This window comes from Callorhinchus milii, unplaced genomic scaffold, assembly GCF_018977255.1.
Source record: "Callorhinchus milii isolate IMCB2004 unplaced genomic scaffold, IMCB_Cmil_1.0 Scaffold18, whole genome shotgun sequence".
NCBI lineage: Eukaryota > Metazoa > Chordata > Chondrichthyes > Chimaeriformes > Callorhinchidae > Callorhinchus > Callorhinchus milii.
The window spans coordinates 14,869,604-14,897,399 of NW_024704759.1; the positions used below are offsets into that span (position 1 = coordinate 14,869,604).

Consider the following 27,796-nt stretch of genomic DNA (forward strand, 5'->3'; position numbering starts at 1 on the left):
GGAGCCCCGGGCCCGGAGCCAACCACTGCCCGGGGGGGGAGCCTCAGCCAGCGCGCGCAGCCCGGGCACAGGCTCAGCGGCACCGTCTGTGGGTCTGTGTCTCACTCTCTGTGTCTCACTCTCTGTGTCTCCCTCTCTGTCACTCTCTGTGTCTCCCTCTCTGTCACTCTGTCTGTATCTCTGTGTGGCGCCTCCCCCTCCGTCTGTGTGTCTGTGCAATAGAAACACACTGTGTGTCCCTGTGTGTGTGTCCCTGTGTGTGTGTGTCTGTGTGTGTGTGTGTGTGTGTGTCCCTGTGTGTCCCTGTGTGTGTGTGTGTGTGTCCCTGTGTGTGTGTGTGTGTGTCCCTGTGTGTGTGTGTGTGTGTGTGTGTGTCCCTGTGTGTGTGTGTGTGTGTGTCCCACCCTCCGCATGTGCGAATAACAAGATTGCAATAGGAAGATCATGTCGGTGGCGTTTGCTGCAGCTCGTCAGCGGGGGAAAGGGGAGGTCACTCAGGCCACCATCCAGAAGGTAACCTGTCACCACTGCTCCTCAGCCTCAGCCTCAGCCTCATCACTGTTTCTCACCATCACAGCCATCGGCAGCGGCGCCTTTGTCAGTGACGGCGGGTGTTTGTGGGTCTGAAGAATACAACATTTGATCATCAATGAGAATTTGCTCCCCACACACCCACACCCCCCACACCCCCACCCCCCCCCCCACCCCCCACCCCCCCCCCCACACCCCCACCCCCACACCCCCCACCCCCCAACACCCCCCACACCCCCACCCCACCCCCACACCCCCCCACCCCCCCACACCACCCACCCCCCACCCCACACCCCCACACCCCCACCCCACTCCCCCACCCCCCCCCACCCACTCCCCAACACCCCACCCCCCTGTCCCCCCTCTCCTGCTCCCCCCCCCATCCCTTCACTGGGATCGGGGCTGCACAGCTCTGAACAAAGCGAGGTGTGATAGTGCAGATACAGGAGGCCACAGGGGTTAAGGAGCCGTTTTACATTGTGTTATCTCCATTTGATTTATCTGTGTGTGTGTGTGTGTGTGTATCAGTCTGTCTGTGTCTGTCTGTGTCTGTGTGAGATCAGTGTAACCACCGCACCCGCTTAGGCAAAATAACGCGTTATTTGTGTTAGTGATTTTTTTTAAAAAAAGGCACAAGTGTATAAAATGCCCAGTTACTGTGTTGTCTGTGATGTGGCTTTAATGGCAGATAGAGATTCAAATCCGAGATTGAGAGAAATGTCAACCGATACATTGGAAGTGATTTCTCCTCCCTCCTATTCTTTCCTCCTCCCTCCTCCTTCCTTCCTTCCTTCCTTCCCAGTTCTTTCTTTCGTTCATTCATCCATTCATTCATTTTATTTCATTCATTCCTAGCAAATTAAATGCAATTGGAAATGAACTTGCCATTGATAAGGGTGGGACACAGCGTGCCTCAGTAAGTCAGGGATGTAATTAATTTGTGAACAGTTCAATAAAAAAAAAGTCATCCTCAAAAAAGTGAGAGGAAGGAGTTGGTGATGGAACCAAACGTCAAGATGGAACCAGGTGAAGGAAGGCAATCCCGCATTTGTGTTTCAATCTGGGTCATTGCTTTTAATATCAAAATATACATAAATAAACAGCGAACAATCAGAGACACCTCCAAATTCACATTCCTTAAGTAGTTCAGGAATTCCTGTAAACTGGGAGTGTTTTACACTGAGGCAGAGAGAGAGAGAGAGAGAGAGACGCTGTTTGTATAGCCGGATAGAGCCAGTCACAGAGAGGGGCCCTCTCAGGAGTAGGTGCTCATTGTGGCTGAGAAGGTGCAGACACACCAACACACACCACACACAGACAAACCCATACCGCCGAAGCATTTGATTTTTTTCTCCCCCCAAAAAATCATGCAGACAATCTCACAAACTTTAGTTGAGATCAATGGGTTGAAAGCGTGCATTTGGGTTTATGAGTGAGATTTGGAGATGAAGGAGAGGCTGGTCTGGGTGGAATAGGTGAGGGGGGGGGGGCGAACCTGGTAGTTTTACGGATTAATAATGGCGAAGAAGAAAAGGTGTCAGTGTGCAGACAGCAATCAGCAGCTCAGCCTCGTGCTGCCATCCGATGGACAGGGAGGAGAGGGGGAATCTTGTTGCCAAACACAAGGCACTTCGCATCTGCCTTCTCCTCCAGGCACAGCTCTGTGCACCATTTCCATCGCTCTCCCCAACAGATAGATAATAAATGTCATATGCAAAAATAAATGTATTTGATATAGCACCTTATCACATCTTCGAGATGTCTCAAAGTACCTCACCGGATAAACTGTAAAGTGAATTGACTGTGTATTTTGTGGGTGAATAATATAGCATTATATTGCAAATTAGGAATGGATTTTGTTTTAGCTCTAGTCCACCTATAAACCCATTATTTTATTGATTGTTTGTTATTTCTGATGCATCGTTTTCCCTTTTTCAAACCATTGCATTTATATATTTTTAAAAATAGATATAATTTTTTAAAAATGTTGCTTCTATATTGTGTTGTGGGAACACACACACAACGGGAATAAAAATGCCAAATAATAATAATAATCCTTGCATTTGCTATAGCGCCTTATCACATTGTTGAGACGTCTCAAAGCTCTTCATAGAATATACTGTAAAGTGGATTTCTCTTTCTCTCTTCCTCCCAACACACGCAGCAGACTGTTTGCACCTGTTTCATGGCATTTTACATAAGGGATGCTAATAAGATTCAAGTTTTCTGTAAAGTACTATGAGTGTACAAAATGAAATTATGGGATTTCAATGTGTACAATTTGGTTTTACATCAGGGTTTATGATTGCTTTTATAAGTTCTGGCAAATAAAGGATATGTCTCATTGCAGGGAATAAAAATAGAATTGGTTGAGCATAATATCTGGGAATGCATCAATTTCAAAGGATTTAGAGTGTCTTTTTTTTGTTTAAGAATTACCCCTGTTGATGATGGATCACCAGTGTATAGATTTCAAACTGAAATTCATGTCCCATAATTGGGACGTAACATATTGTACTTATCATTGTCTGTACTTCAAATGGTTGATTATCTACCCAAACTGTTCAACTCCATCCCAAACTAATTCTTTCCAAGCTTGCTCTCTTCTCTCTCTTATCGACTAACTGAGTGAGAATTCTATTGCTGAACTGGCTGAAGATCAGCAAGTAATTGGTACTGTGTCAGTATGGGAGATTGTTACTGTTCTATTATACAGAATCAATATTTCAGTTCAGATAATCAAAGAATGTGTCCGATTCCCAATATTGCCTCGATTTTACAGTTTCATACAAAATTGAATACTGTGTTAGTGTGGTGATTGATAATGTGGTGTCACCAAAAGTATTTAGTAGATTTCTTTCTCTCCAGTTCTCCCTCCACATCTTCGGAAGACATTTGGGACCAGTTACCCCCCAGTTCCTTCCCCCAAGTGGTAATTGCTTATCTGTGAGCATCGATGGCAAGTGCTGTCAGCCTCGTCCAACTCCTAGTCTGAGCCACATCCTGTCCTCATGAGGACACACATTTACCTTCCCACACGGGTTGGAGGCTTGACTGATAGTTACTCCTCCTAGCAAAGAGCAATGAGGGGAATTGCATTTGATCCATCATCTATTGTGTCTTACACCCTGAGCTCAATTGTAACCCCCTCACCCCTCAATTGGCATATACTCTAGAACACACCAGGAATCAAACTTGGGGGCTTCTGTTGTGTATAGTTTAGTCATGCACTCGGCTACCAGGGGAGAGTTAGGCTTTTCTGATGTGTGATCATGGTAGGATTGTCATGTCAAGCTCAAAGTGGTTTTAATTTTAAACCAGAAACTATTTTGACAGGTATTGGCAGTCCACGAGGGTCAGTCACTATCGAGGCTAAAATACACTCTGTTTTGAATTTATTCTTGAACAAGGCTTTCCATAGACCTTGTGATGGCCTTCAGGAAAGTCACAAGGAACTGCAAATCAAACTCTGAAGAATGTGCATTTTCATGGTAAAAGGATGCCATTGGTGTAAAGCTAAACTGCTGCACTATTTTTGGTTTAGTCCTAACATTTACTTTTATCAAAGTACATTATTACTCACTGCTTCAGTGAAGTATTGAATATTTGTTCAAGCGCAAATGAACAAAACGGGACAAAGTGAAATATTTACTGCTGCACCATATGCTTTTCTAACGTTTTTTTTTTACTTTCAGATGTTGGATGAAAACAATCATTTGATTCAGTGTATCATGGATTATCAGAGTAAAGGCAAAACTGCAGAATGTTCTCAGTAAGTTACTATCTTTGGGGATTTCAATGTTTCTCTTTAATTTTCCAGATTTGTTTTGTTTTGACTTCAACAACAACAACAAAATTACATGTGTGTAGCGCCTTTCATGTCGGGAGGACGTCCCAAGGTTAGGCAATCAGTGTTTTGTACCCGAGTTGGGGGTTGGGATCGGGGAGGGTGGAGGGCAGGAGGGGAAGCATGGTGATCAAAATCACGGTCGAAGAGGAGGGTCTTGAGGTGGGTCTTGAAGGGAGGGACGAGGCAGAGGGACTGTGGGATGGAGTTCCAGAGGGTGGGGCAGAGTGGTAGAAGGCCCACCTGCCAATGGTGGAGCGAGCAACGCAGGGGATATGAAGCAGGCTGGAGCCCACTGAGTGGAGGAAGCAAGCAGGATGGCAAGGGTTAGGAGGTTGCATAGGTAGGGGTGACACGACAATGGAGGGCTTTGAAGGTGAGGACCAGGATCTTGAACTGTATCCTCTGTATCCAACTGTGTGATAGGAAGCCAGGGCAGTCGGGCGAAGATGGGGGTGATAGGGTCACAGAACCTTGTGCGGGAGAGGACATGGGCTGCAGAGTTTGGATGATCTGCAGCCTATGGAGGGAGGAGTTGGGGAGGCCGACAAGCAAGGAGTTTGCATAGTCAAGCCTGGATGTAATGAATGTGTGTATGAGGGTTTCAGCAGCCTGCGGAGTGAGACTTTGGCAGAGCCGGGCGATGTTGCAGAGGTGGGAGAAGGCAGAGAGGGTCGTGGCATGGATGTGGGGTAGAAAGGATAGTTGAGGGTCAAACAAGATGCCAAGGTTCCGAACTGGCTTAGTGAATTCAGTACTTGTTGTAAAGCTTGTTCAACACCCCTACCTACCATTGTGGAATATTCAGCCATCGAACATGTCTCCCCTTGACCTGAAAGTATTCTATGCATACTCTATTTTAAAGGCCTTCCCTGGTATCTTATAATAGGGAGCAAAGAGAAGGACAAGTTGATGAGAGAATATAGTTGAAGATGCTATTGTGGAACCTCAATGATCTGCTTTGATGGAGGGAACAAGCACCTTAGTGGATAATCGAGATCGCCTTGTACTATCACAGCCAAAGAGTTCAAAACCTCAAATTTTTCAGTTACCAACTCTTGATTTTCTGTGATTATGCACTTTAAATTTTACATCGAAAAAATAATAATAATCATCCTTGCATTTGATGTAGAGTTTTATCACGTTGTTGAGACGCCTCAAAGTGCTTCACAGAATATATACAGTAGTGTAAAGTGGAGTGACTGTGTATTTTGTGGGCGAAGAATTATGAAGAATACATTGGAATCTTTTCTATTTGTCTGGAGCTCACACTTTTGGGGGGTGAGTGGGGCAGGAGCGGAGTTGAGGAGGGGGGAGATTAACCACTTTACCAATTTATGGTGGATAATAGGTTAGGCTGATAGTTGATGTCATGATAATTGATAATGAAATGTCAAGCGACTGCCAAGATGGTGGAAGGCGAACTAGATGGACCATGGTCTTCTTTTGCCAGCAAATTCTTATGTTCTTATGATGTTCCACTGTACAATCTAGTCGGATTTAAGGATTTTTTTTACATAAAAATAATGACAAAAGCCATTTCAAATAGCAGACCCGGAAGAGAAATAGAAGAATCGTGAAATCTCAGGACTACTTCAAGATCATTTAGATTCCTGAGGTGGAGAGCCTATTCCAGACACAACTGTCTTTTTTTTCAGTTGATTTGACTGTGCTAGTATCACAGACATAATGGTAAATAAAAACGAATGGATTGGAATGGAAATATTTTTCTCGTTACCTCTTAGAGGTGAGACACAGATGTGGTGGTATTGACCCTATTTCTGCAGCGCAACTGTAATGTAATTCAAATGTAAAGAAAAATTCATGTGGATTTAATGCACCGGTTCGAATTTAACTCTTTCTGATTCAAATCTGTTCAGTATGTTTGATGTTCAAATGATGATTTTAAGTGAAGCATTGTGTTACAATATGGTGTAAAATACAGTGTGTGTGTGGGGAGGGGGTGGGGTCAGTAATGTAAATCTGTCCTTTCCTGGCATTTCAGGTATTCAGCCATTTTCTATTAAAATTTCCTGTTTCTCTTATGTGATTTGATGGTGCATGAAACTTAATGTAAGTTTAAATTAGAAATTCCATGAATGGGGGGGAAAGGTGGAGGAGGAGGAACAGTGAGAATCCTACATAATAATAATTGAAGCATGTGAGTGTGTGATACAATTTGTCTATATAAATTGCTTTGGTTTTGTCTGTGGTTTGTGTTGCTGGGACGCTACCCTGTGTGAGTGGTGCTATATAAATGCAAGGTATTGTTCTCGCTGTCAGGTTCCTAACAGAGGAATGTCGTAATTTCCTTACAGGTACTTGTGTAGCAGAATATTGCAGGAGTTTGCATCACAAAAGTGTTATGTTTGTGGGGCGCTGCTGTGCGCAATTGGCTGCAGCGTTTCGCCCACAAAATATACAGTGTATTCTGTGAAGCACTTTGAAATGTCTCAATGATGTGATAAGGAGCTATATCGAATACAAGGATGATTATTATTATATCCAAGCTTTGGAGAAGGTACAGTGGAAGATGGCTCGATCACAACCTGGGATTGGGCATCTGAGCAATGAATAGAGAGTGAGGGGTTGTCAATGGATGGGGTGATCTGATTATGGATCCCAATGGGTATTGATAACCTGGACCCAAATTCAATTTGGAACACAAAACCTCTCAATATTTTAATTTGCAAAACTATAAAGCTACAGCACGTTCCAAGCATGATCTCAGTTTGCAATATTCCCCCAAAGCAGATATACCAGTTCTACACCTGGGCCTACATTTTGCCCACAAAATTCACTTTACAACATATCCTGTGAAGCGATTTGAGATGTCTCGCCGATGTGATAAGGTGCTAAATCAAGTGCAAGGACTATTTATTATAAATGGGAAAATATTGTGCTCCATTTTGCTTCAGTAGAAATTCAGCAGACGTCCATCATCCCTTGCTGCCAACTTTTGTTAGTTGACTTTGGAAGCTGTATAGAGGAGAGTGAATACTTCTAAATACAGTATAAAACCAATGCAGATTTCAGGTAATATCACTAATCATGATTACCTCTTTAATCTGATTAACTGTTGAATGTAGACCAAGTAAAGAATTTTCATTCCAGGATGAAAGATATCTATAGAGTATTTGCAGATGAAAGCACTGTATTCCTATGTGACGTGTTGCCTTGTGACATTGCTGGTTTTATGACCGGAGCTGCAGGCATGTGAGATCAGGTGACTGGAGCAACTGTATTAGCAGGCGATTCTGCAGTAGTTTAAAGGGACATTTAATATTTGGTATGGACTGAAATATATATTCAGTAAACATAAATCAGGGTTTGTAATAGTGGGCGCTGGTGCCTAGTGTTTACTACTGCCGCAAGGTCTTTGCCCGTTCATTTCGTGATCATTTTATTTCTTGTTTTGTTTCACTTTTACTGCTTTTTTCCCCCATCTGATCAGCTGCCTTCCTCGCATTTGATTGCTGTCCATGGATAAGGTGTCCCCTAGTTATTTAATTTTCTTTCTTACCTTCTGCCCTTGATATGTGTGTACATTAGTAATTGGTCTTTTGGTTATAATTCTGTCCATCACGGTAAATCTTCTCTTCCTGCTGTTTGTTTCTTTGCTGCTACTTGTGCAGGTTGTAGGGACCCAGTTTCACTCTCATTGAGGTGGAGTTTATGCATAAGCCTCAATAAAGATGATAAGTTTGAACACTCTTAAGCTATCAGGCGACTTGCAATTTGAGACGTTCTCCCGACTTGTAAAGTAATTTCACTGTTAATGAGCAGTTTAACGAAGCTGTATATCCACTCGAATCGAGCTAACTCTTAATCTTCCTTTGTTTCTCTTTTTTTCTTAGATTAGTGGTGTCCCTATAGAGTATGGCGTGTATAAGGTCCAAATTGTCTACAGCAGGATGGCTCGTGACAACATTTGTAAATAATTGCAATTAGACAAATCTCTTTGAAATTAATATAGGATTAATTATAAATTTCGTTTTTGATTGTCTTCACTTCGGCTATCACCATAGATGAGGCTTTTTCAAATTGTTGGAAGTTCTTCCATTTGATTTCATCCTTCCTTTCATCCCTCCATCGAGCTGTTTCTTAAATAAATCCAATGTGCTGCCCTTAGGCACTTCCTGGTAATCCATCCCAGCCGTCTGGCCAAAGGGTAATGAGGAACGTAGCCACTAAAACACAGTGAATTTAAAAACTCCTAAAGTACATTAATAAACAATGTGTGCTTGCCATAGCGTCAAATGTTAAGCCTTCCCTCTGCATCTTTACTCTGCACTATTGCCAATTGAAGACCCGATCATATTGTAAATTTATTTGTTGAAATTAATCAACATTTGCTCCACGGCTTTTCTTTTGTCAGTTTTTGGAGCAAATCTCAATTTTGTGAATATCACAAATGAAACAGGAGCCCGTGTGTGGATGTCAGTGAGTGCGTCCTGTGTGTTAAGAGAGATCTAGTTTGTTCCAATTTGCTGTTTTGTATATTTTATTAGTCTTAGTTTTCCGATTTAGTTGCACCACTTTCCAAGTAATTGACCTCTGGATGTCCACGTGTCCCACCTTTTCATGACTTGTTTCACACCTCAGCCCAATTCTGACCCTCTGCCTTGCTCTCTCCCTCCCCACTTTTAAAATCTGCCTTAACAGCTATCTCCTCAACCTCACTTTCAGTCCCCAGTCTGCTGTGTGAAGTGCTTTGAGATATCCTCCCGATGTGAAAGACCCAATATAAGTATAAATTGTATTGTACTGTCAGCACTTTGGGATGATCTCTCGGCATGAAAGGCGCAATACAAATGTAATTTGTTGTTGTTGTTGCCCTTCCGCCTCAATTGCTGAGAAGGCGGATTGTGGGGTAATCAAAGAGCCCCACAATCCACTATAATGTGGGACTTGTTCTTGGCAAAGAGCCTGTGCTTCTTCTCCTGTTGCTGCACCATCTGCTGCACACATCAGGCTGTCGGGCCTACATCTCTCAGGATCTACTGCAAGTGTGTTCTGTATTGAAGGCCTATCGTTCTTCAGGCTCCTTCAAGCTATTAGAGCCCACAGCTTATCTCCTGCTTTGGGGGGGTTTGGGGGGGTGGAATGTATAATATAACTCAACACACTGTCCAGGTTTACTTGCTACTTTTCATGGAATAAAATGGTTGAATCAAAATTAATCAGTTGAAAATAAAAAAATGATATTATGAATTAAGGGAAGAAAATCACTTAAAAATCACCATTTCACACATGAATAATCCATATGTAGAGTCCATATATGGAAATTGTTTTTTCATTGTTGTTCTGCCTACACTGAGGCTAAAGGTTTACTTGCATTGTAAGTTTGAGATTGAGTCTACCTTGAAAGACAGTCAGTCCCAAATGGTCCCATTATATAGCTGGATCTCACTATAACTGACAAACTCAAGCAATTAAAAGAACCCAGAGTTGACCACTAAATCTTCTTGTTATTAGAAAAAAGTTCTGCAAACTTTTGATGCAAAACAATTCTCTATAGATTTTTATGGACAGGGGGAGAATTCTCCATGGAATTGGATGGAGTGGGGGGGTTTAAAGAAAGAAAAAAAATGTTAACTTGTTTTTTCTTTTTTTAGATATCAACAAATGCTGCACAGAAACTTGGTTTATCTGGCGACAATAGCAGACTCCAACCAGAACATGCAGTCCCTGTTACCTGCTGTAAGTGATATACAGGGAATTGCACAGATAAAGGGAAAAAAAGACAGTAAAAATGGGATTTTCACACAGCAAGTTGTTGGTATCTGGAATTCATTGCCTGAAAGGGTGGTGGAAGCTGATTCAATAACAACTTTTAAGAGAGATTAGATAATTATTTGGGGAGGACAAGTTTGCAGGGCTACGGGGAGAGCGGGGGAGTGGGATTGATTTGGAAGCTCTTTTCAAAGAACCAGCACAGACACGATGGGCCGAATGGCCTCCTTCTGTGCTGTATGATTCTATGAATATTGCGGTTGCAAAGTTGATGTCTTGGGACCATTCCCGTCGTTGGGACCTCCTAGTGTCATAGAAGTTAATACCTGCAGAATAAACTATTTCCTAGTAACCATAGTTGCAATCCTGACAAAATAAGTGTTTAAGAGAATCACAATTTAAAGTGATGTAATAATAATAATAATAATAATCCTTACATTTGATATAGCGCTTTTCACGTCGGGAGGACGTCCCAAAGCGCTTCACAGAACACACTGTAAAGTGAATTGACTGTATATTTGTGGGCGAACGCAGCAGCCAATTGCGCACAGCAATGTCCCACAAACAGTCGTAGATTGAAAATGACCAATTTATTATTGTTTTTGTTTTTCGGAGGGATTATTATTAGGCTCTGTGTGGAGTAAGGAAACGTGCCCAACAGTCACAAAGTATATAGTCAATCCACTTTACAGTATATTACAGAGACGTCTCAAAGCTGTGAAAGACACTATATCAAATGCAAGGACTATTATTATTATGATGATGTATTGGCACAGTAGTTAACAAGACAGTGTGTAGTGAGCTGGATTTACAATAAGATTTAAAAAAAACTCCGTCAGTAAAAATGGGATCTCTGTAGAGATGTTGAGAGAAGGTAGAAAATCTAATTCAAGTTTAATATTGGTGAATTCCTGCACCCACCAAGACAAAGGGGATGACATATGTTTCTACTCTTGGTATCAGTGTCAGGATCTAGTGCTGCTACAGGAGGGAAAGGGAATCTCCACCCATATCCACCCTGAAGTCAGATGAGCATTGTACAGGTGGTTCTTCCATCTTAGATACGTTTGGTCAGATCTAGGAGTCTTTGACTGAAGTGAAGGAACGCCCTGGATTAATGAAGTGTTTGGTTTAGCTATGGATACCCAGCACCTGGCAGGACATCCTGAAACCAAATTCTGAAACATGTCCATTGATGCAGATCATTGCATTTCTTTTTCATAAAATGTGAATTATTAAATCTGAAGGGAATCAATCATCAGGTGCACCCACAGAACACATTTTTGATTCTATAAACTGTACAGGTGACAATTTGCAAATGTAACCAGGCATTGAGAAACCAATTAACACCCCTGGCTGACACAGTTTTAATGAGGGCAAGAAATGTTGTGTTCCCGATAACTGGAAGCCGGCGGATTAGAACTATCCTCGGCTGAGTGTAAAGATTGTTGAAACCACAAGAGCTGAAATTAGTGAGTTTAATAGAGAAGAAGCTGCTCTGTCACTTGTGGGATCTATACTCTAACCCAGCCCAGATCCAGGCAACTGAACAACACTCCTGGATATCAGGGCACGAAGTGAGTTAGTGTTGGGCAGTTTCAGTCCAGTTCCTCAGGTATAAATAGGTTCACAGCATAAAAGAGCCTATAATTTGTCCCAACTTTTCAATAGAAGTCATGCACAGTCATTGAGAGATTGAGAGACAAAAACATTGCATTGTTTTCTACCAACAACAGTGGAGTCCTGTAGCTCAGTGGTTAGAGCAGTTGCCTCACAAGCAAGAGGTCTGGGTTCGATTCCCGGCAGGGCAATACCTTGGGCAAACTTCCTTCCTTACTCCACAGGCCTGATAATAATTCCTCAAGAAAAAAAATAATAAATTGGTCACTTCAATCCACGACTGTTTATGGGACACTGCTGTGCGCAATTGGCTGCTGAGTTTCGCCCATCAATGTACAGTCAATTCTCTTTACAGTATATTCTGCAAAGTGCTTTGAGACGTCCAGAAGACGTGAAAGGTGCTATCTCAAATGCAAGGATTATGATAATTTTTATTATTATTACCACTGTGAAATCTGTTCAGGTACCTCACAATTACCAGTAGTATTTACAGATAAAAATACTTCATGCATTCTAGCTTCCGAGAGCAATGGGATTTATAAAGTTATCTCAATTTTAAGGATGAATGAAATGTTTTGTAATATGAGGATGTTGCCAGAATTTCTCACAGTGAGCTTAAAACTGAACAGTTTCATCGTTTTGTTTTGTTTTGTTGCTCCTGCCTGTTTAGCCACCCTCCCAAAACCTGTCCATGGGTCCAGGAGGAATGAATCCATCTGGATCAAGTCAAGCTTTGCATTCACAGAACATTCCCAATGATGGAATGGGAGGTGGCATCCCCACATCCTCACTAATGCACAGCCAGATGAGCAACGGTAAGTTGGTCAGTTGTGCCATTATTCTCCCCATTGGCATTTGCTCGTGCTTATGGTCACCTCCCCTCTGCCTCTCCCTCTGGCTCGGGGTCAGACACCGCCAATGTCAAGCTCTCCGGGACATTATCCTGCGTGTAGGGTGCTATATAAATGCAAGTTGTTGTTGTTGCCTCTCCTTGCCTCTGTTGCCAACAACCTCCAAAATAAAATTGGTCATTCACTTCATGGTTGTTGGTGGGACATTGCTTTGTGCAAATTGGCTGCAGTGTGTTTCCACAAAACACACAGTCATTACACTTTGCAGTACATATCCTGTGAAGCGCTTTGTGATGTCCTCCCGACCCGAAAGATGCCATTTGAAATATAAGGATTATTATCATTATTATAATTATTAATAATCTACAATCTAGAAATATTAGCAAATTAATACAGGCCCACAAATTGAGCATTAATCCACTGCACCACTGGAATGGTTCTATTAACTTTTCCTCGCTCTGCATCTTAGGTCCTACACACGTCTCGGTTCAACAGTCTGGCCAGGCCACAATACCCAGCTCCTCCATGACGATGGCTGTCAATAACCATGGCACTGCGGGCGGCTACAGTCACTCTGTGCCCCCATCACAAGGCATGCAGATGCAGAGCCAGACTCCATCCATGGCAAACTATGGCTCCCGAACAAACATGAGCATGCAGACCAATCAAGGTAAGGCTTGCTTTGTTGGGCTAAAGTAACAACCGAATATTGAGCCTGTGATCTGACTCTTGTGTACACTGTTGGTTCAGGTTAAGCACAATTCAAGGTTGTGTTTAATCTTGCATCAAACCGACTTTGGCTCAAATAGATTCCAGTGGCTGGGTAGTCCTTTATGTTATTCTTCACCCCACTCCCATTATAAAGCACCAGCACCAGGTTCAATGACTCAACAAACATTGTCAATCCATTCGGAATAGTTGGAGAACATTGGCAAGTGTTTAACGTGCGATATGTCAATGAAATTTCATTTGGAGTATCTTTGCAGTTCCCATGATGCACCAGCAAGCGGCGAGCTCCCATTACGGTGTAGCCCCAGGTGCTGGGCAGCATTACCAGGGCCAGAGCACCATGGGCATGATGGCACAGAGCAACCAAGGCAGCAACATGATGGGGCAAAGGCCAATGGGGCCTTATAGGTCATCTCAACAAGGTAGGTCTTGCTTTGTGTGTGTCGCTGCCTTAAGGATTATTCTGTATTAATTATGTATTTTGGGCTAACATTGGCTTTGCCGTATTTTGTTTTGGAATCTAAGCTAAGGATAACAAATTTATTAAAACAATTTTAAAAATAATGCTGATTAGGAAATTCTTGTTATCTGAAGCAGCTTGCGTTAATGAAGGAGATGCACTGTATTTTAGATATAAACGGATTTACATTACATGCCCAATTTTTTTTTACTCCTTTTTCTAATGGTGATTTATGCAGGTTCAAACCTTCTGCTACGGTTGGAATTACTGGCCCAAACTCTTTGGTCAACTTGACTTCAATCATGCTCCCACACTGCACGTTGCTGTGATGTGCATTTGCTAATCTGTAGTTGTATTTGGCATATATATCTTTGGGCTTTTAGACATCCATAGGTCGATGTGTTAAAGAGTTGCTGTTAAAATACCTTTTAATTGGAAGAACTACAATATATAATGGTGGTTGGCTCCCACCAACTGTGGAAATTCTTGGCATTTTGTTGACATTGGGATTATTTAGGAAGTTTATGCTCGTGGTTCCTCTCTCCTCGGGACCCTGAAGTTGCTCAGATCTGGTGTTGGGAGGGGATCAGTGACTCTAGCTCAGCCCTTTGGTAAATACATGAGTTCCTTTAGAACAAAAAAAATTGAAGAGACAACTGACCGAGTTATGATATTTTGTCTGTCTTGTCTAGGTTCTACTCAGCAATACATCGGACAGGAAGATTACTATGGTGAGCAATATGGACATGGCCCGGGACCCACAGAATCCATTAATCAGCAGTATTACCCTGATGGTACTTCTCTTTTTATCCCCCTCCCCCTCCTCCAGCCATAGTTATATTTGTGATTTGAAATGTTTTATCTAAGCTTTGCTTATTTACCTAATTATTTATTATTTATTTATCTATTTATATACTTATTTATTTAAATTGGCTGCTGCTTTAACCCACAAAACACACAGTCACTATGCTTTACAGTATATTCTGTGAAGCGCTTTGAGACGTCTCGAAGACGGGATAAGGCACTCTATCAAACACAAGGATTATTATTATTACATATGGAAATCCCACAGGTAGAATGGAATGAGCACTCTCTCTCTCCCTGGAGGGACACACCTTGCTTCCCTAATTCCGGAGAGTATTAGATGGAGGTTGGCAGGAGCCAAGGCTTGGGGGAGCCCAAAGTGTGTGTTGGGGTAACAGCTGGAATCTAACCAGCTAAAACCACATAGCTTGCCATTGAGAGCTCTGTCTGGCAAGCCTTCTCTTGTTAAATGAACACATCAATAAACATGATAATTTTTTAAAGTCTCTCCGCTTCTCTTCAAGGATAGTGACTGCTTTCAGTTTGAACACCAGGACTAGGTCCCACACACAGAGCAATGCTTCCTTCCCCATGTTGACTGGATGGCACCAGATCCGCAATTGAGTCAGTGTCTTGAGGGATGTGTCCAGCTCTGATCTCTCACTGTAATCGTTGGATATCATCACATCCCAACTCCCAGCGCACGTAAATGTGAATTTTATTTCCACTCGTAAGGCTGGTTATGAAGCACTCATCGACATGATTGATGAACTCTGGGATCAGCTTCAGTTACAGTCTCCTCTGGCCGGGCAGGTTTCTGTTTATCTGTAATTTCAGAACATGAGAGTCTGCTGTCTAATCACAGTCACACAATAGCATGTTGTGTGCGTACAAGATCTTTAGAAAGTATCCTTGTGTGGTTTTGGTGTCGAGTTAGTTCTTAGGAAGATAATTTAACAGGTACTTTCTTTAAATAGACTGGTGAGTTTCATTAAAAAGCCGTCCAGCTCAAAACTAACCGAGTGTTAAGTATTGATGGCTAATTTTCTTGTTTGGTGTTAAATGTCTCCAGGTCACAGTGATTATGCTTATCAGCAATCATCCTATGCCGAACAAGGTTACGAGAGGTCGTTTGAGGAATCCTCCCAGCATTACTATGAAGGAGGTAATGTGCTTCCTCTTTGTTTAGTTGAACAGAAAGTGTTCAAGGTGAGGAGCACCATATGTTCTGTACAATTGCTGAAGCACCACCACTATGTTCATCTAAACATCTCATCAGCTCTGTCTGAGATTAACAAACTCCAGAAGAGGCGTTAACCCGGACAACAAGATGTTCCTGATCTGTACAGCTCAGCGCAATGTATGGCTGGAAGCTTTCCTTTCGAAAACCTATTTGTGTGAGAGTTATGAGAGGAAGGATTATGAATGTGCAGTGTGGGCAGAGTAGTTACAACAGAGGTGTTCACAAAGTCCTGTTACCCCCATGTTGATGTTCTACAGTGCACTGACCAACAACTGAAACATGTAGAAGAATGATGATAATTGTATTTAAAAGGACTTAATTGTATTCAGTACAAGTGTTAACTATATTGAGATGTCCAGAAGATTGTGTGTGTGAGTATAAGTGAGTGTGTGAGTGCGCTGTGTGTGAGTGAGTGGGTGTGTGAGTGAGTTAGTGTGAGTGTGTGTGCGTGCGCATGTGTGTCTATGTGCGTGTGTGTGAGTGAGTGTGTGTGCGTGTGTGTGAGTGAATGTGAGTCTGTGAGAGTTAATGTGTCTGTGCGCACATGTGTGTGCGAGTGTGTGTGTGAGCACCATTATTTTCATGGCAGATAACAGAAAATAAACATTCATTGTAAGAAAAAAAATGGGGGTAACAGGATTTTGTGAACACCCGTAGATTTGATCCTGCGATGTCTCACTGCGTTGCTGAGCTCTTTGATCAGACAAGGAGGGAGAGAGCCCCCCTAATCACTGACTTGCCTCCTGGTATCTGGTTCACAGTAGCCCTGGGGGGCCTGGGAACAAGGAACATGATATTCTCACTGTAATTAGCTGTTATTTCCAGTGAAGTGATTGGTGGACGGTCACTGCACAGTTTTCTCGGTTTTGGATGCGAGAGGAATCAGGGTTTTTAATTTTGGTGTTTTTAATTTTCTTATGTTCTGGTAACCTCTCTCTTCGTGATGAGCTGCTAGGGGGTGTGCACTCGATGGCTGCAACAAAGACAGAGAAATGGACCATCTTTTTAATAAGCAGCGAATCATTGTCCAACTGCAAGGAATCTCCTGGTGATTGACGTGGATCAAAACACAGGCCTTTCACCGTTTGGGACCCAAACCAGATGAACTTCTCATGTGGCTGCTGGCTTGGAAGGAGAAAACGACTTGAACAATCAACCCAGCTCCTCGTCTCACAAACCCACAATGTGGTTCTAACTCCGTGCTCCTGTGCACTCAGTTACCAGTCGCTCGGGGAATGCACAAGGGTGCCTGATGTCACATGGCTGCAATGCACAGCTTAAACGGCTAAGCCATGGTATTGGAGATGAACAGAGGGAGCTTCGCTCTGCATTTGACGCGAGCCACCAAAGTGCAAACGTGTTCCAAACCTCAGCAATCACCACTTTCACCACTGAAATAATTAGAATGTGGCTGTGCTAGAACGGGTCTCATGAGCCAGGGTTAGAGAGACGGCAATCAGCCAAGGCTCCGGCTTCCCCACTGGAGGTTTACTGACGTCACCCGGTGACCTGGCCAACAATCCTCCACGTAACATTTGTCGCTTCTCTTCGTGGCTGTTTGTGGGACGTTGCTGGGTCACCAACACAATTACCTCTGTTTATCTCCGATGACCTCCTATGATTGCGTAAATCAAAAAGGCACTTTTTAATGTTGTGTCTGAACTCATGACTAATAATCTTTTGCATTTAATTTTTTTGGAAGAAATCCGTGCTCTTTTCCCAACATTAGATTGCCTCAGCTCTCTGATCTGACTGTGTGGGGATGGTTCTGACCATACTCTTGTTGTATCATGTTTATAAGGTAACTCTCAGTACAGCCAGCAGCAGACAAGTTACCAGCAGGGACCAGCTCAGCAGCAAACCTATTCCCAGCAGCAGTACAGCAACCAACAGAGCTATGCAGGACAGCAGCAAGCATATGGTGAGTGTCGGGGTTGGGAACTAAACAAAAAGGGGAAAAGTTTGGTTTAATCCTCTCAAACCAGCGCTCCCACTGCAGAAGAAGCCAAGAAACAGCAAGACAAGTGGCACGAGGATTGAAGGAAAATCCTGAGATAGGGTTCTGTTTGAAGGTGAGTGAAAAGGACGGCTCCGTTTGTAGAGACGGCTAAATTTTGTTGGATGTTGAACTACATTTTGAAAGGTTTTCAGCCACGTTAAAAGAAAAGGCTTGTGTGGGGTCGACAAAACGCAGTGATTTTGTCTTGTGAAATTCCAGGTCCAACCCAAGGTGCCACGTCTCAATACCCGGGTTACCAACAGGGACAGGGACAACAGTACGGGACTTACAGAACCGCTCAGCCTGGGCCCTCAGCACAGCAACAGAGGCCTTATGGATATGATCAGGCAAGATAGACTAAGCTGTGAATTTCAGTATTTTTCTTTCTCGTATTTGGCAACCAGGGAATGTTCGTGTGTACGGAATGTTTCCTTTTACAGATGATTTGACTTTAACATTTCTGTCTACTTTTAAAACTGGAAACGCTGTTTTTCACCACATCTAATGGTGCTATTTAATTTCTTGATAAACGTCATTTGCGTTCCATTAGGAGACTTGTCCCATCCTCCACTCCTCCTGATCCCATCCCCCAGCTCGAGTACAAATCCTTGAATGTCCAGCACCTTGGGATGTCCTCCCGACGTGAAAGCCGCCGTGCAAATGTAATTTGTTGTCATTGTTGATGTTGCAGTCCCAAGTTCCAACTAAACAATTTTTAAAAATTCGTATTATTAATGTTATGATTTTATTTATTTTTTAAAAAAAGTATTTTGTATTTGAAGAAAGATGTGAGAAACATGAAAGGTGTTTGACATGTTCATTCCTGCTGTCAACATCACTGTCAAGCTGTTCATTCTTAACATGTAAAGTGCAATATGATTCACACATTTTGTTTTTTTAAAAAAAACAATTCAAATGTCTCGTTTCTTGTAAGATTGCCAGATTTCTTACATGAATGATAATTATATATATTTTTAAAAACCATTGAAGTTGGGATTTCTTTTATTTGGCAATATCTTAACATGGTGGTGTAAATGACTTCAGGAACTGTTGCAATGTGTGAAAATAGTCTGGACGATATCTTTATAACATTAATCCACATTCTCAGTACATCTTCACTCTTACAATGTCTCAAATGGTAAGCCAGTTCAGGAAATCGAGCCTAGGAAATGGATTTACATACAATACAGTATACAGATAGGTCCCTCCTGTGACACGCAGGTGCACTTTATTACTGTCTATACTGCTGAGCCTTTGTGCACTAATAAAATTCTGAATGTACACTCGGAGATTTAAAATATAGTGTCAAACATTTATACACTTTGTTCAAGGAATTAAATTTTGAGCGAGCGCTTAACTGGAGTTTGGTAAAGGCGAGCTGAGACAAATCACCTCTGTTCACAATTTACTGACTTTACATTATTTGAGATGATTCTGTTTGAAGTAGCAATTTGAATGCAATAACATTTATAAATTATAAAACCTTGCTTTACTCATATTTCCGGTTATTTTAAGAACTTCACAAGTGCCAGAGTAGCCATTCCTAGAAATCTATTTTGTTTAATGTTTTTTTCTGCAAAAAAAGCTTTTAAAACGAATCTCGATGAGTTGAACAGTTAAAGGAGGAATTAATGTTGTAAAAGTACTTATAGTCAATTCACTTTACAGTATATTCTGTGAAGCGCTTTGAGACGTCTCACGGACGTGATAAATACAAGGATTATTATTATTATTCTTTCTCTTGCCCAGCCAACAGATCTTCACCTTGGGGGTAAAGGCAGATCTCCGAAGATAAGAGGCAGTTTCATCACCAGGATCACTGAGACATTCCCTGTAAAATCTAACAGGTCTTCCTATGATCAGACTCTGTGCCTCTTTACACTGATGGTGAATTCCACAATGTGCTTGTCTGCATCACTGCAGGACTTGTGTGAGAGTCCGTCTGGCAACTCAAGGCTTAATGTTGTTCATCTGACGTAATGATCGGGAGATTTTTTTTTCTGATTGTGTTTTTTTTCCCCTCGGCAAAAACATGTCATTGTTTGTGCCAAATAAGGGGACAGAGAGAGAGCGAGAGAGAAAGAAATAGAGAGAGCAAAAGAAAAACAATCAAAGGCTTGATGATTTGTTCCCACACTCTGGGAGATGCATTTCCTCAGTTGTTCTTTCTGTTTGTGCTCAGTGCAATAATCCAGCTGAGGTGCTAGACGTGAGTGTGGGACTGCAAATCAACACCGCCAGCACCGTGACTTCAAATCAGAAAAGGGCCTCAGCCACAGCTTTGGAGGTACTGCATACAGGTGAGAGCAGCGATGTGGGCCCTCAGCCCCAGCCTCGTTAATGGGAACGTGTAGTGACTGCTTAGCATCCCCTTTGGGTCTAATTCAATCCTTAGGGAATCATTCAGTCTAAACCTTCCCCATCTGACGTTGTGCCTCAAGGTATTCCTCTGTCTGATGTGTCCCAAGAGGAATGTTCTAATGCTCTAACCCCCCCCCCCCATTCCCTGCTCTAACCTGGCTGTCTATGTCCCTGACCTCGGCTGCAGATTGTTTTTGAAGTCTTCGTCCCCTCGTCCCCAGCACACGCTGGTCAGGTCAGGGTGGCTGAAGACTGGTTTGAGGGTAGGTTAAAGGCTGTCACTCTTTCTTCCATGAGGGAGAGATAAAAAGGACGAGATGAAAAGGACAGTGAACTTTCTATGTCCCCTCATAGTCTGCATTCCTTCTGTTAACCCCATGTTTGTCCTCCATCAGCGGGCAGGCTGTCAGCATTGGCTATTTTCTGGTGGATCGTGGAAACAAAGGCAGTTCTTTGTTTTGGACATGAGTTCCGAAACCATTCTGATATTGGATCATTTGGAGCTTTTGCTTCAGAGAAATGGCTGGAATTTGGACACTGGGCTAGAACAATACTGTTATGGCAATTACTCAGTATTCTGCCACTGTTGGTACTATCCTTCAGGAATGTGAATCCCCCTGTTTAAAGGGATGGCTTTGCTTTGAACGTTGACTACATTTATAGCCACTTCCCCCATGTGATACGTTGCTGTCTAAAATGCATTCTCGTGCCTTCATTCTGTTGCATGCTACAGAGGATGGTATAGATCATCTTCAGGGTTTCAGCTAAGTCTGAACATCCCAGAGTTTTGTGGTATGATTTAGATTTACAGCTAACCCCATAACATAATAGATAACTTTTTTTGTAAAAGAATAAAATCAAACAGTATGAAGAATTATGATTAACATCCTCTTGATTTTTTTCTTGTTTTAATGCAGTGGGAGGGTGCACTGGGTTTGAATCCAGCCTAGAATGGCCCTTCCGTGCACCGGAAAGGGATTTGGGCAATCTCGAGCCAAGTTCCCAATGGGCCAACAGCACACGCACAACTGGCCCTAATTTGGCACCAATTGCCACTAGCCAGGGAGCTCCACTCTGCTCCCAGCGCTGTGTGTGACCCATGAGAGCTCAGAGCTGTAACCAAGTGACTGAGATCTGGTAACGCTGTTCTCAGCCTCATGGTTGATATCTCTTGCATTGAGGAACTCAGAGAGAGGGGAAACATGTTGTTGGCATCAGCATTGGGTAAGACTGATTGGGAGTTACTGAACTCCTCAAGGACAAGTGCTGAATTAATCCACACAACTCCAATTATGTGATTACTTAAGCACCTTAGTATAATAATCAGTTGTTATGATATCATTGTTCTCTTGTACCTTGCTTCTTGGCTCAGTGACTGATCAAAGACGGTGCTGATATGATCAGTATACACTGTTTGAACAGCTTCACTTTAAATTTCTTACAAAGAAAACAGAAAGTAATTTGCTCACTGCTGTGATGGTTGGGAACACCTGAAAAAAAGCCAAGGATGTTTTGATTGTTGATTATAATTCTTTGTATGTATTTGATTGATATTATCTTTAAAAAAAGGTATTTGACAAGACTCCCGTGTTTTGAATAGGGGAGAAGGCAGGAATTGCTGTAATGGTGTGGAGGGTTAAAGCCTAAGACAATAGAAAGCCTTGTCACTATGTGGGTGGCTGACATTATCCAGTCTATTGAATCCCTTCCCAGGAGCAAAAAGTATGTTCTAGATTTGAACGGTGGCATTAAAGTGCAAAGCCATGTTCCTTTCTGCTGTTAGAGGTCCCACTAGTCCTGAGCATTTTTGTATGCGTGTGGATTGAGTTATTTCTGATCAATGGAAATGGGCTCAATGGAGTTTTGGTCACCCTCTCAGGTTTGTTCTTAGGGGATTTGACAAGGTTTTCTCCCTGCTGTGGTGACTAATCATTGTGTCGGCACCAGCTCTTCCTTGTGTACCTCGCCTCATTCTTCATGTGTCAGCGTAGACCACAGTGTCAGATGTTTGACAACCACACATTGTCCACACATGGAAATCACTGGCTAGTGATTATGACCTGAAATCCTGGCTTTAAACCTCTCCTCTTGGCTGGAGACAAGGAGGACAGTTGTAACTTACCCATTGCTATCAGGGATGGAAGCGGCGCACTGGGCACAGAGTAGAGAGAGGTCAAACTTCCCAATCTGTGCTGCGCAGAGCCACACAACATGGAGCACTTATCTACTGAGTCGAGAGGAATCTCCTGCCTTCTATTTCTGTAAAACTCTGTCCTGATTAAAAAACGATTATTGGGTTTAAAAAAGTCACTTTGCAAGCCCTGGTCTCTGCGATCAGTGTGATTATTACCTAATGACACTGTACCATTTGCCCTCCTCTTATCCATAAAACATTGTTCTGAGCCATGCCTTTTGCCCTTCATTTCCTCCTGTTCTTAGCAGCAATTCTGCCTTCGATGTTTCTTTTGCTCACTATATAAGTCAGTGTAGGTTTGTGGTCAAACTTCTGGTAAAGTTTTGTGACATTTGACTAGGTTTGAGTCACCAGCTTTGTAGGTCTCTCTGCTGACGTCTGCCCTTCACGGCCGGCCTGCGTTGGTCAGTTGGGTTCAGGTTGATGTCTCCTCGGGCTCCAATTGAACCCGAATCCTCATTTGAAGATGTTGTCTTGAAGCCCCTGGTGATGGATTCTCACAGCACCTGCTGACTTGATTGTGTCTTGTCACAAAGTGTGAAACCGGTGCTAAACACAGCAGCTGGACTTGATGCCATCGTCTCAATCGCTGTCCGGGTCAGAGTGACGTCTGTCCAAGCAGAGAGACTGCAATGGTCCTCGTTCTGCCAGGAAACTCATCTCCAATGTCAGGTCAGATTCCGAGGCTTTCTGAACAGGAGGCACAAGCTGAGTGGTATTCACTATCCCGGAGAGCCAGGGAGGAGGTCTGAGCATCCTTCAGTTGATTTGTAAAAGCTGGATCCCGAGGAACAAATCCTGCCACTGACAAAATCGTTTGACAAACTGACTTGGAAACAACTTGAGATTAAGTTCTAAACTTGTTCCTCTCCACTTACTGTAGGATTTCACCCCACTCTCTCTCTCTCTCTCTGAAAATAAGATCAATGGCTATAAACCAGCCTCCTGAACACACGGCCTGGGTAGTTTGTAAAAGAGTTCCCGAACTCTCTTTGGCCTCCAGGTTTTGAGGTTGGTTCAATCTCTGCACCTTGTGGGAAGAGTTCAGAGATTTGGGAGTTGAGCAGTCAGCTAGCTGCAATTTGTTCTTGTATTCTCTCTCTCTCTCTCTCTCTCCTCACAGGATATTAGGTCAGACTGCTATTACTTGATCAAGTGAAATCCAATGGGATTCTTCTGGATCATTTTAGCTGTGTGTTTTTCAATGGGTTTAAACTTGTTACCATTTACAGTTAATGTTTACTGCTCAGGAATCCCTTCGGTTATGGGTGAGACTGTGTTTTTGATGATGAAATTGCCTCCTGCCTCCGCGAGACCCACAATGAGCCTATGGATTAACAAAGAGAGAAACTTCTTGTACATTTCTGTGTTTTTTTAAAAAAAACTTTCCTTAACTGCGGTACATAGATTGTTTAAAAGGCTCTTCAACATAAATCATCAACAGCGAGAGATGTATTTGCACACTAAATGGGAAAGATTATTATTTTCACTCAATAGTAAATCTTTCCCTCAATGTTTTATTCAATTTTATGTTGATTTTCAAACACTGCCTTGTTTATGGCGCTGGAAGAAATGCAATACGGTTGCCAGTAGCAGAGTGATTCAGAGTAAAGCAGATTTATATTTCCCGCTCCCCATCACTCTGACCATGGACTCAGGAAAACTCTGTAAATGTACAGCAAAGAGTTTTATAATGTTATGAAACGGCCAACTGAATGCAAGGATCTTTAATTACATTTGAGAAAGGTGCCTTAAATGCCTCTGGGCACTTTTTCAGCAGAGGTGAAATTTAATTCTCTCATCTACACTCATGCTGCCCGGTGGGAATCGATGTGTTTCCAAAACCAACCCCCTCAAGGTGGTCTCGGCAGCCAGACCCCAGCTTGACTTGCTTGTGTGGTTCACAACAAAAGCAGTGTGGGGTGGGAGTTGGAGGAAGGGCGGTATAGTGTATCCAGGGCACAAATCATCCAATTGGCATCTCTGTGCATTTGCATTCATTAAAAATAGTGGCTCAATGACAATTCTGTTCCTGATCTTGCATTTGAACATGGAGAATTTACTGGGTTTTTGGGGGGAAGACAGGATTGATGGACCATAGAGCAGGACATTTCTCCTGTATAAAAAGCAAAGTACCAAGAGGTGACAGCTCAGCTATTTACCATCAGTGTAGAGTTTGTTTATTCTCTGAAAATAGCCAAATCAAAATCTGTTTTGATTAGACTAACAGCACAAAGATTTGTAGGAAAATATCTCCCAGGAGCAAGTTTCCAGTATGTGATGGTGGCGGAGAAAACATGGAGGGGGAGAGTTGTAGAGGCTTCCATGCAAGGATATAGAGAAACAAAAGCAACTTAATATGTTTCACTTTTAAGACGCCGTCCAGTGGTAATAGCTTGAAAGCGAGAGATTGGCAGCCCATCTTTCTGACTGATTGCCCGAGCTGGATGTTGGAGGAAGGAGATCTGCCAACAGTTGGACAGAGTTGATGCACATTGTTCCAATGTTTGGCACCACATAGTAACAGTATAACGTTGGCACTTGGCAAATTCCTAACCTTAGTGAGGTGCCAGGACACATGCTCTGGGCTCTACCCTGCGTGACAGGAGCTGTATAAATGCAAGTTGTTGTTGTTGAGGCCATCAGGGCAAGTGGGAGGAATGTGCTTGTAGGGTGGGTGAGTAGGAGGTTGGAGGGTATTCATCTTGTCTACTGATCGCAGAGCAGCGTTGCAAAAGGATTGGAAGAAGTTTTTTTTAATTGTTTTCTTGGCGATAAAATGATTGGAGGGGAAATTAAATTAGTGAGGGGGGATAAAGCTACCATGTATGAGGAATATACAAGTCCTTGCAAAATTCCCCCATCATGATTAAAAGTGCTGTGCTTGCAGCAAGATCAGTTGTTTTTAAAGCTAGTATAGATAAAATAAATAAATGCTGGTTGACTCTGAAATGCCATATTTAGCCCACTGATAAGCAAACTCTTCCTGCCTCACCCAATACACTGCCTCCCTCGCAAGATAGACTGACATTCCATGTGTCACTTGGTTCTTTGTTGTAATTTATTGAGAATTTGTTTTCTGGTATGTGGAGGGATTGCTAAAGCACAGCTACAAGATGGAAGTAGAGTGAGCATGTTCAGGGGGGTTGTGATATTCATCATGAAGGAATACAATGTCCTGTTTTTTTTTAAAAAAGCCATTGGTGGTCAGTGTATGGAGGAGCTTGATTCGGACCAACTTTCCTGGTTTTACACTAACAGAAACATGAAGCATGGAATGGGGAAGGGCCAACTGGGTTCATCGTTCTTCCCTCCCTATGCAGGAATTTTAGAAATGTAAATATTTTGTACACAGGAGGACATTTGACCCATCAAAATGGTCACTGGGTTGCTGCATCAGGCCTGCAAAAGCAAAGCACAACTTTAAATGAAAGCACTATCCCTGGAAATGCATGTTGGGTAAAAGGACACAACTGTATTGGTTTTAATCTCAATTTATTGATGCTGATATTTTACTTTCTTTCACAGGCGCAGTACGGAAACTACCAGCAATAGGAAACAGCTGATTGCCATCTCTGAATATAATATATATATATTATATATACACAACATCCTTTGTTGATTTTTAACAGACTAACTGAAGCATGGGACTGTCATATTTCATGTTTGAGAGGTAGCTCAAAGCAGCTTCTGGATGTTGTAAAAATATTCATTACTTTCATGCTGAATAGTGACATTGCACTACCAATAACAAGTCAATAATAGTTTAGACTTGGTGCTGTGAATATTGTATGTTAAGTTGTTGCACTGTTGTATGACTGCATCTGTTTGTTAATAGCATTTCAAGCCCAATACTAGTGCACTTCTAATGATCCACGGGACACACACAATGGTTAGATTTGCAAGTGTCTGGGTAGGTATTCTCTCAAGCAGTGAATTGCCCTGTGGATTTAAGCGCCTGTGTGTGTGTATAATAAACGTTTGCACTAAAGATGACATTTGTTTCTTCCATATATACAGCAATGGAGTATTGGATGTTTAGCTACAAGTTGCTAAAGGACTCTTTTTCATTGAAATCAAACCCGAAAAAGGCATCTTAGATTTGTGCATGGGGTGTGCGGTTTTATTTTCTCAAACAAAAGTATGAGAGAGCACATAAAACTTTTGACCTAAAGTTTGGGTACTTTATATGAAAGACAGGATATTGTTGTCAGCGATAGTTGCTGTTGCATTAGTTTTCTTTGAGAAAGAACATTCATTCGATATCCTATTCCCTACAAGCATGTATGCAAAAGGCCAACTAAATTCATCCTAAAATTTTTTTCAATGTGGACGAAATAAGGAAAAAATGTAAGATGCTGCAGTACTTGCATACCCCAAGTCAGATGGAAACGGTATGAAATTCATCACATTGAAATGATTACAATGTTAGAAATGAAACCCTCATATGGAAAAGTAAAACTGCTGACTCCATTTTATGATGATAGGGATATAGTTTCCTGAAGTGAAGGAACTGTTTCATGCGTACGCCACTCTCATGGCAACTCTTGTCCTAAATAAGCCAATCTTTCTGTGCGTTTTAGTGAGGTGTTTACTCCAGGTGAATGCCACATGACATGAATAAAAGCCAACATACAAACTTGAGTCCAGCAAACGTTTAGCAGATACTATGTGCTGAGCCTTATAATGAGGACCACATGGTGTGAAACGTTAGTGTTGCTGTGCCTCGAATGATTTTCTTCAGTAGTTTTCTTCACTTAAAATCTTGTGGAAAATGATACTGTGATTGACTAATCAATGTTGACATACCAGTACATGTTGTGGTATGTTGTCTGTTAACACTTAATGCAGGATTGACTGCTGTAAAGGGTCTAACTTAAAACCGGCATCAGATGGTCTAACAGTCCAGTGGAACAGTTTTGAGTGCCGAGACTATGTACATTTCATTATGTGTCAGAGACAGAATTACTGGGAGTCAACCACCATTATGACAATTCCACCCTCGCAGGAGGGAAAAGCCTAACAAGTTTTCTTTACCTGCTTCAAATGCACCTGCTGATAATCGGACAATGTTAGCAGCTTTTATTCAACAAACCCATCTTCCAAACTGAAGGGTCCATCATACAAACAACCAGCTGATTCCAAGAAGGGGCAGTGGTGGGGGTGGGGGGGTGGAGGGTGAGGACAAAATGGGACAATTTGGGGTAAAGGTTTGAAAGGTGTTAAAATATATGTACAGTATTACATTTTCAAGTTTATTTGATAACTTGTTGAGCCAATGCTACACAGGAAAGTTTCTTTGTTATAAATATGTTGAAGGGAGTGATGAGATATTCTGAAATGTACAGTCCAGAGTCAACCTTTTTTGTGTAAATATTAAAGCATCGATTCGAGAATGAGCCGCCTTGTCTAACAGGAGGA

At 42.3% G+C, this 27,796-nt stretch overlaps 1 protein-coding gene across 5 annotated transcripts; it reads left to right on the forward strand.

Annotated features, from left to right (window-relative positions):
• The first annotated feature begins 355 nt into the window (after positions 1-355).
• On the forward strand, positions 356-25,998 carry LOC103186257 (SS18L1 subunit of BAF chromatin remodeling complex). Of its 5 annotated transcripts, none has more exons than XM_042341831.1 (13): positions 356-513; positions 4,227-4,303; positions 9,997-10,081; positions 12,405-12,549; positions 13,055-13,255; positions 13,572-13,736; positions 14,467-14,568; positions 15,651-15,743; positions 17,623-17,742; positions 18,040-18,167; positions 19,570-19,707; positions 20,003-20,120; positions 25,904-25,998. In XM_042341831.1, exons 1-13 carry the CDS (start codon positions 445-447, stop codon positions 25,939-25,941), a joined length of 1,479 nt encoding a protein of 492 aa, XP_042197765.1. In that variant the 5' UTR covers positions 356-444; the 3' UTR covers positions 25,942-25,998. The 5 variants fall into 5 exon arrangements, 4 of the variants coding, with proteins under 4 accessions (XP_042197765.1, XP_042197766.1, XP_042197767.1 ...); XM_042341832.1 differs by having other exon boundaries at positions 14,467-14,505; XM_042341833.1 differs by lacking the exon at positions 19,570-19,707.
• Positions 25,999-27,796: the final 1,798 nt, after the last annotated feature.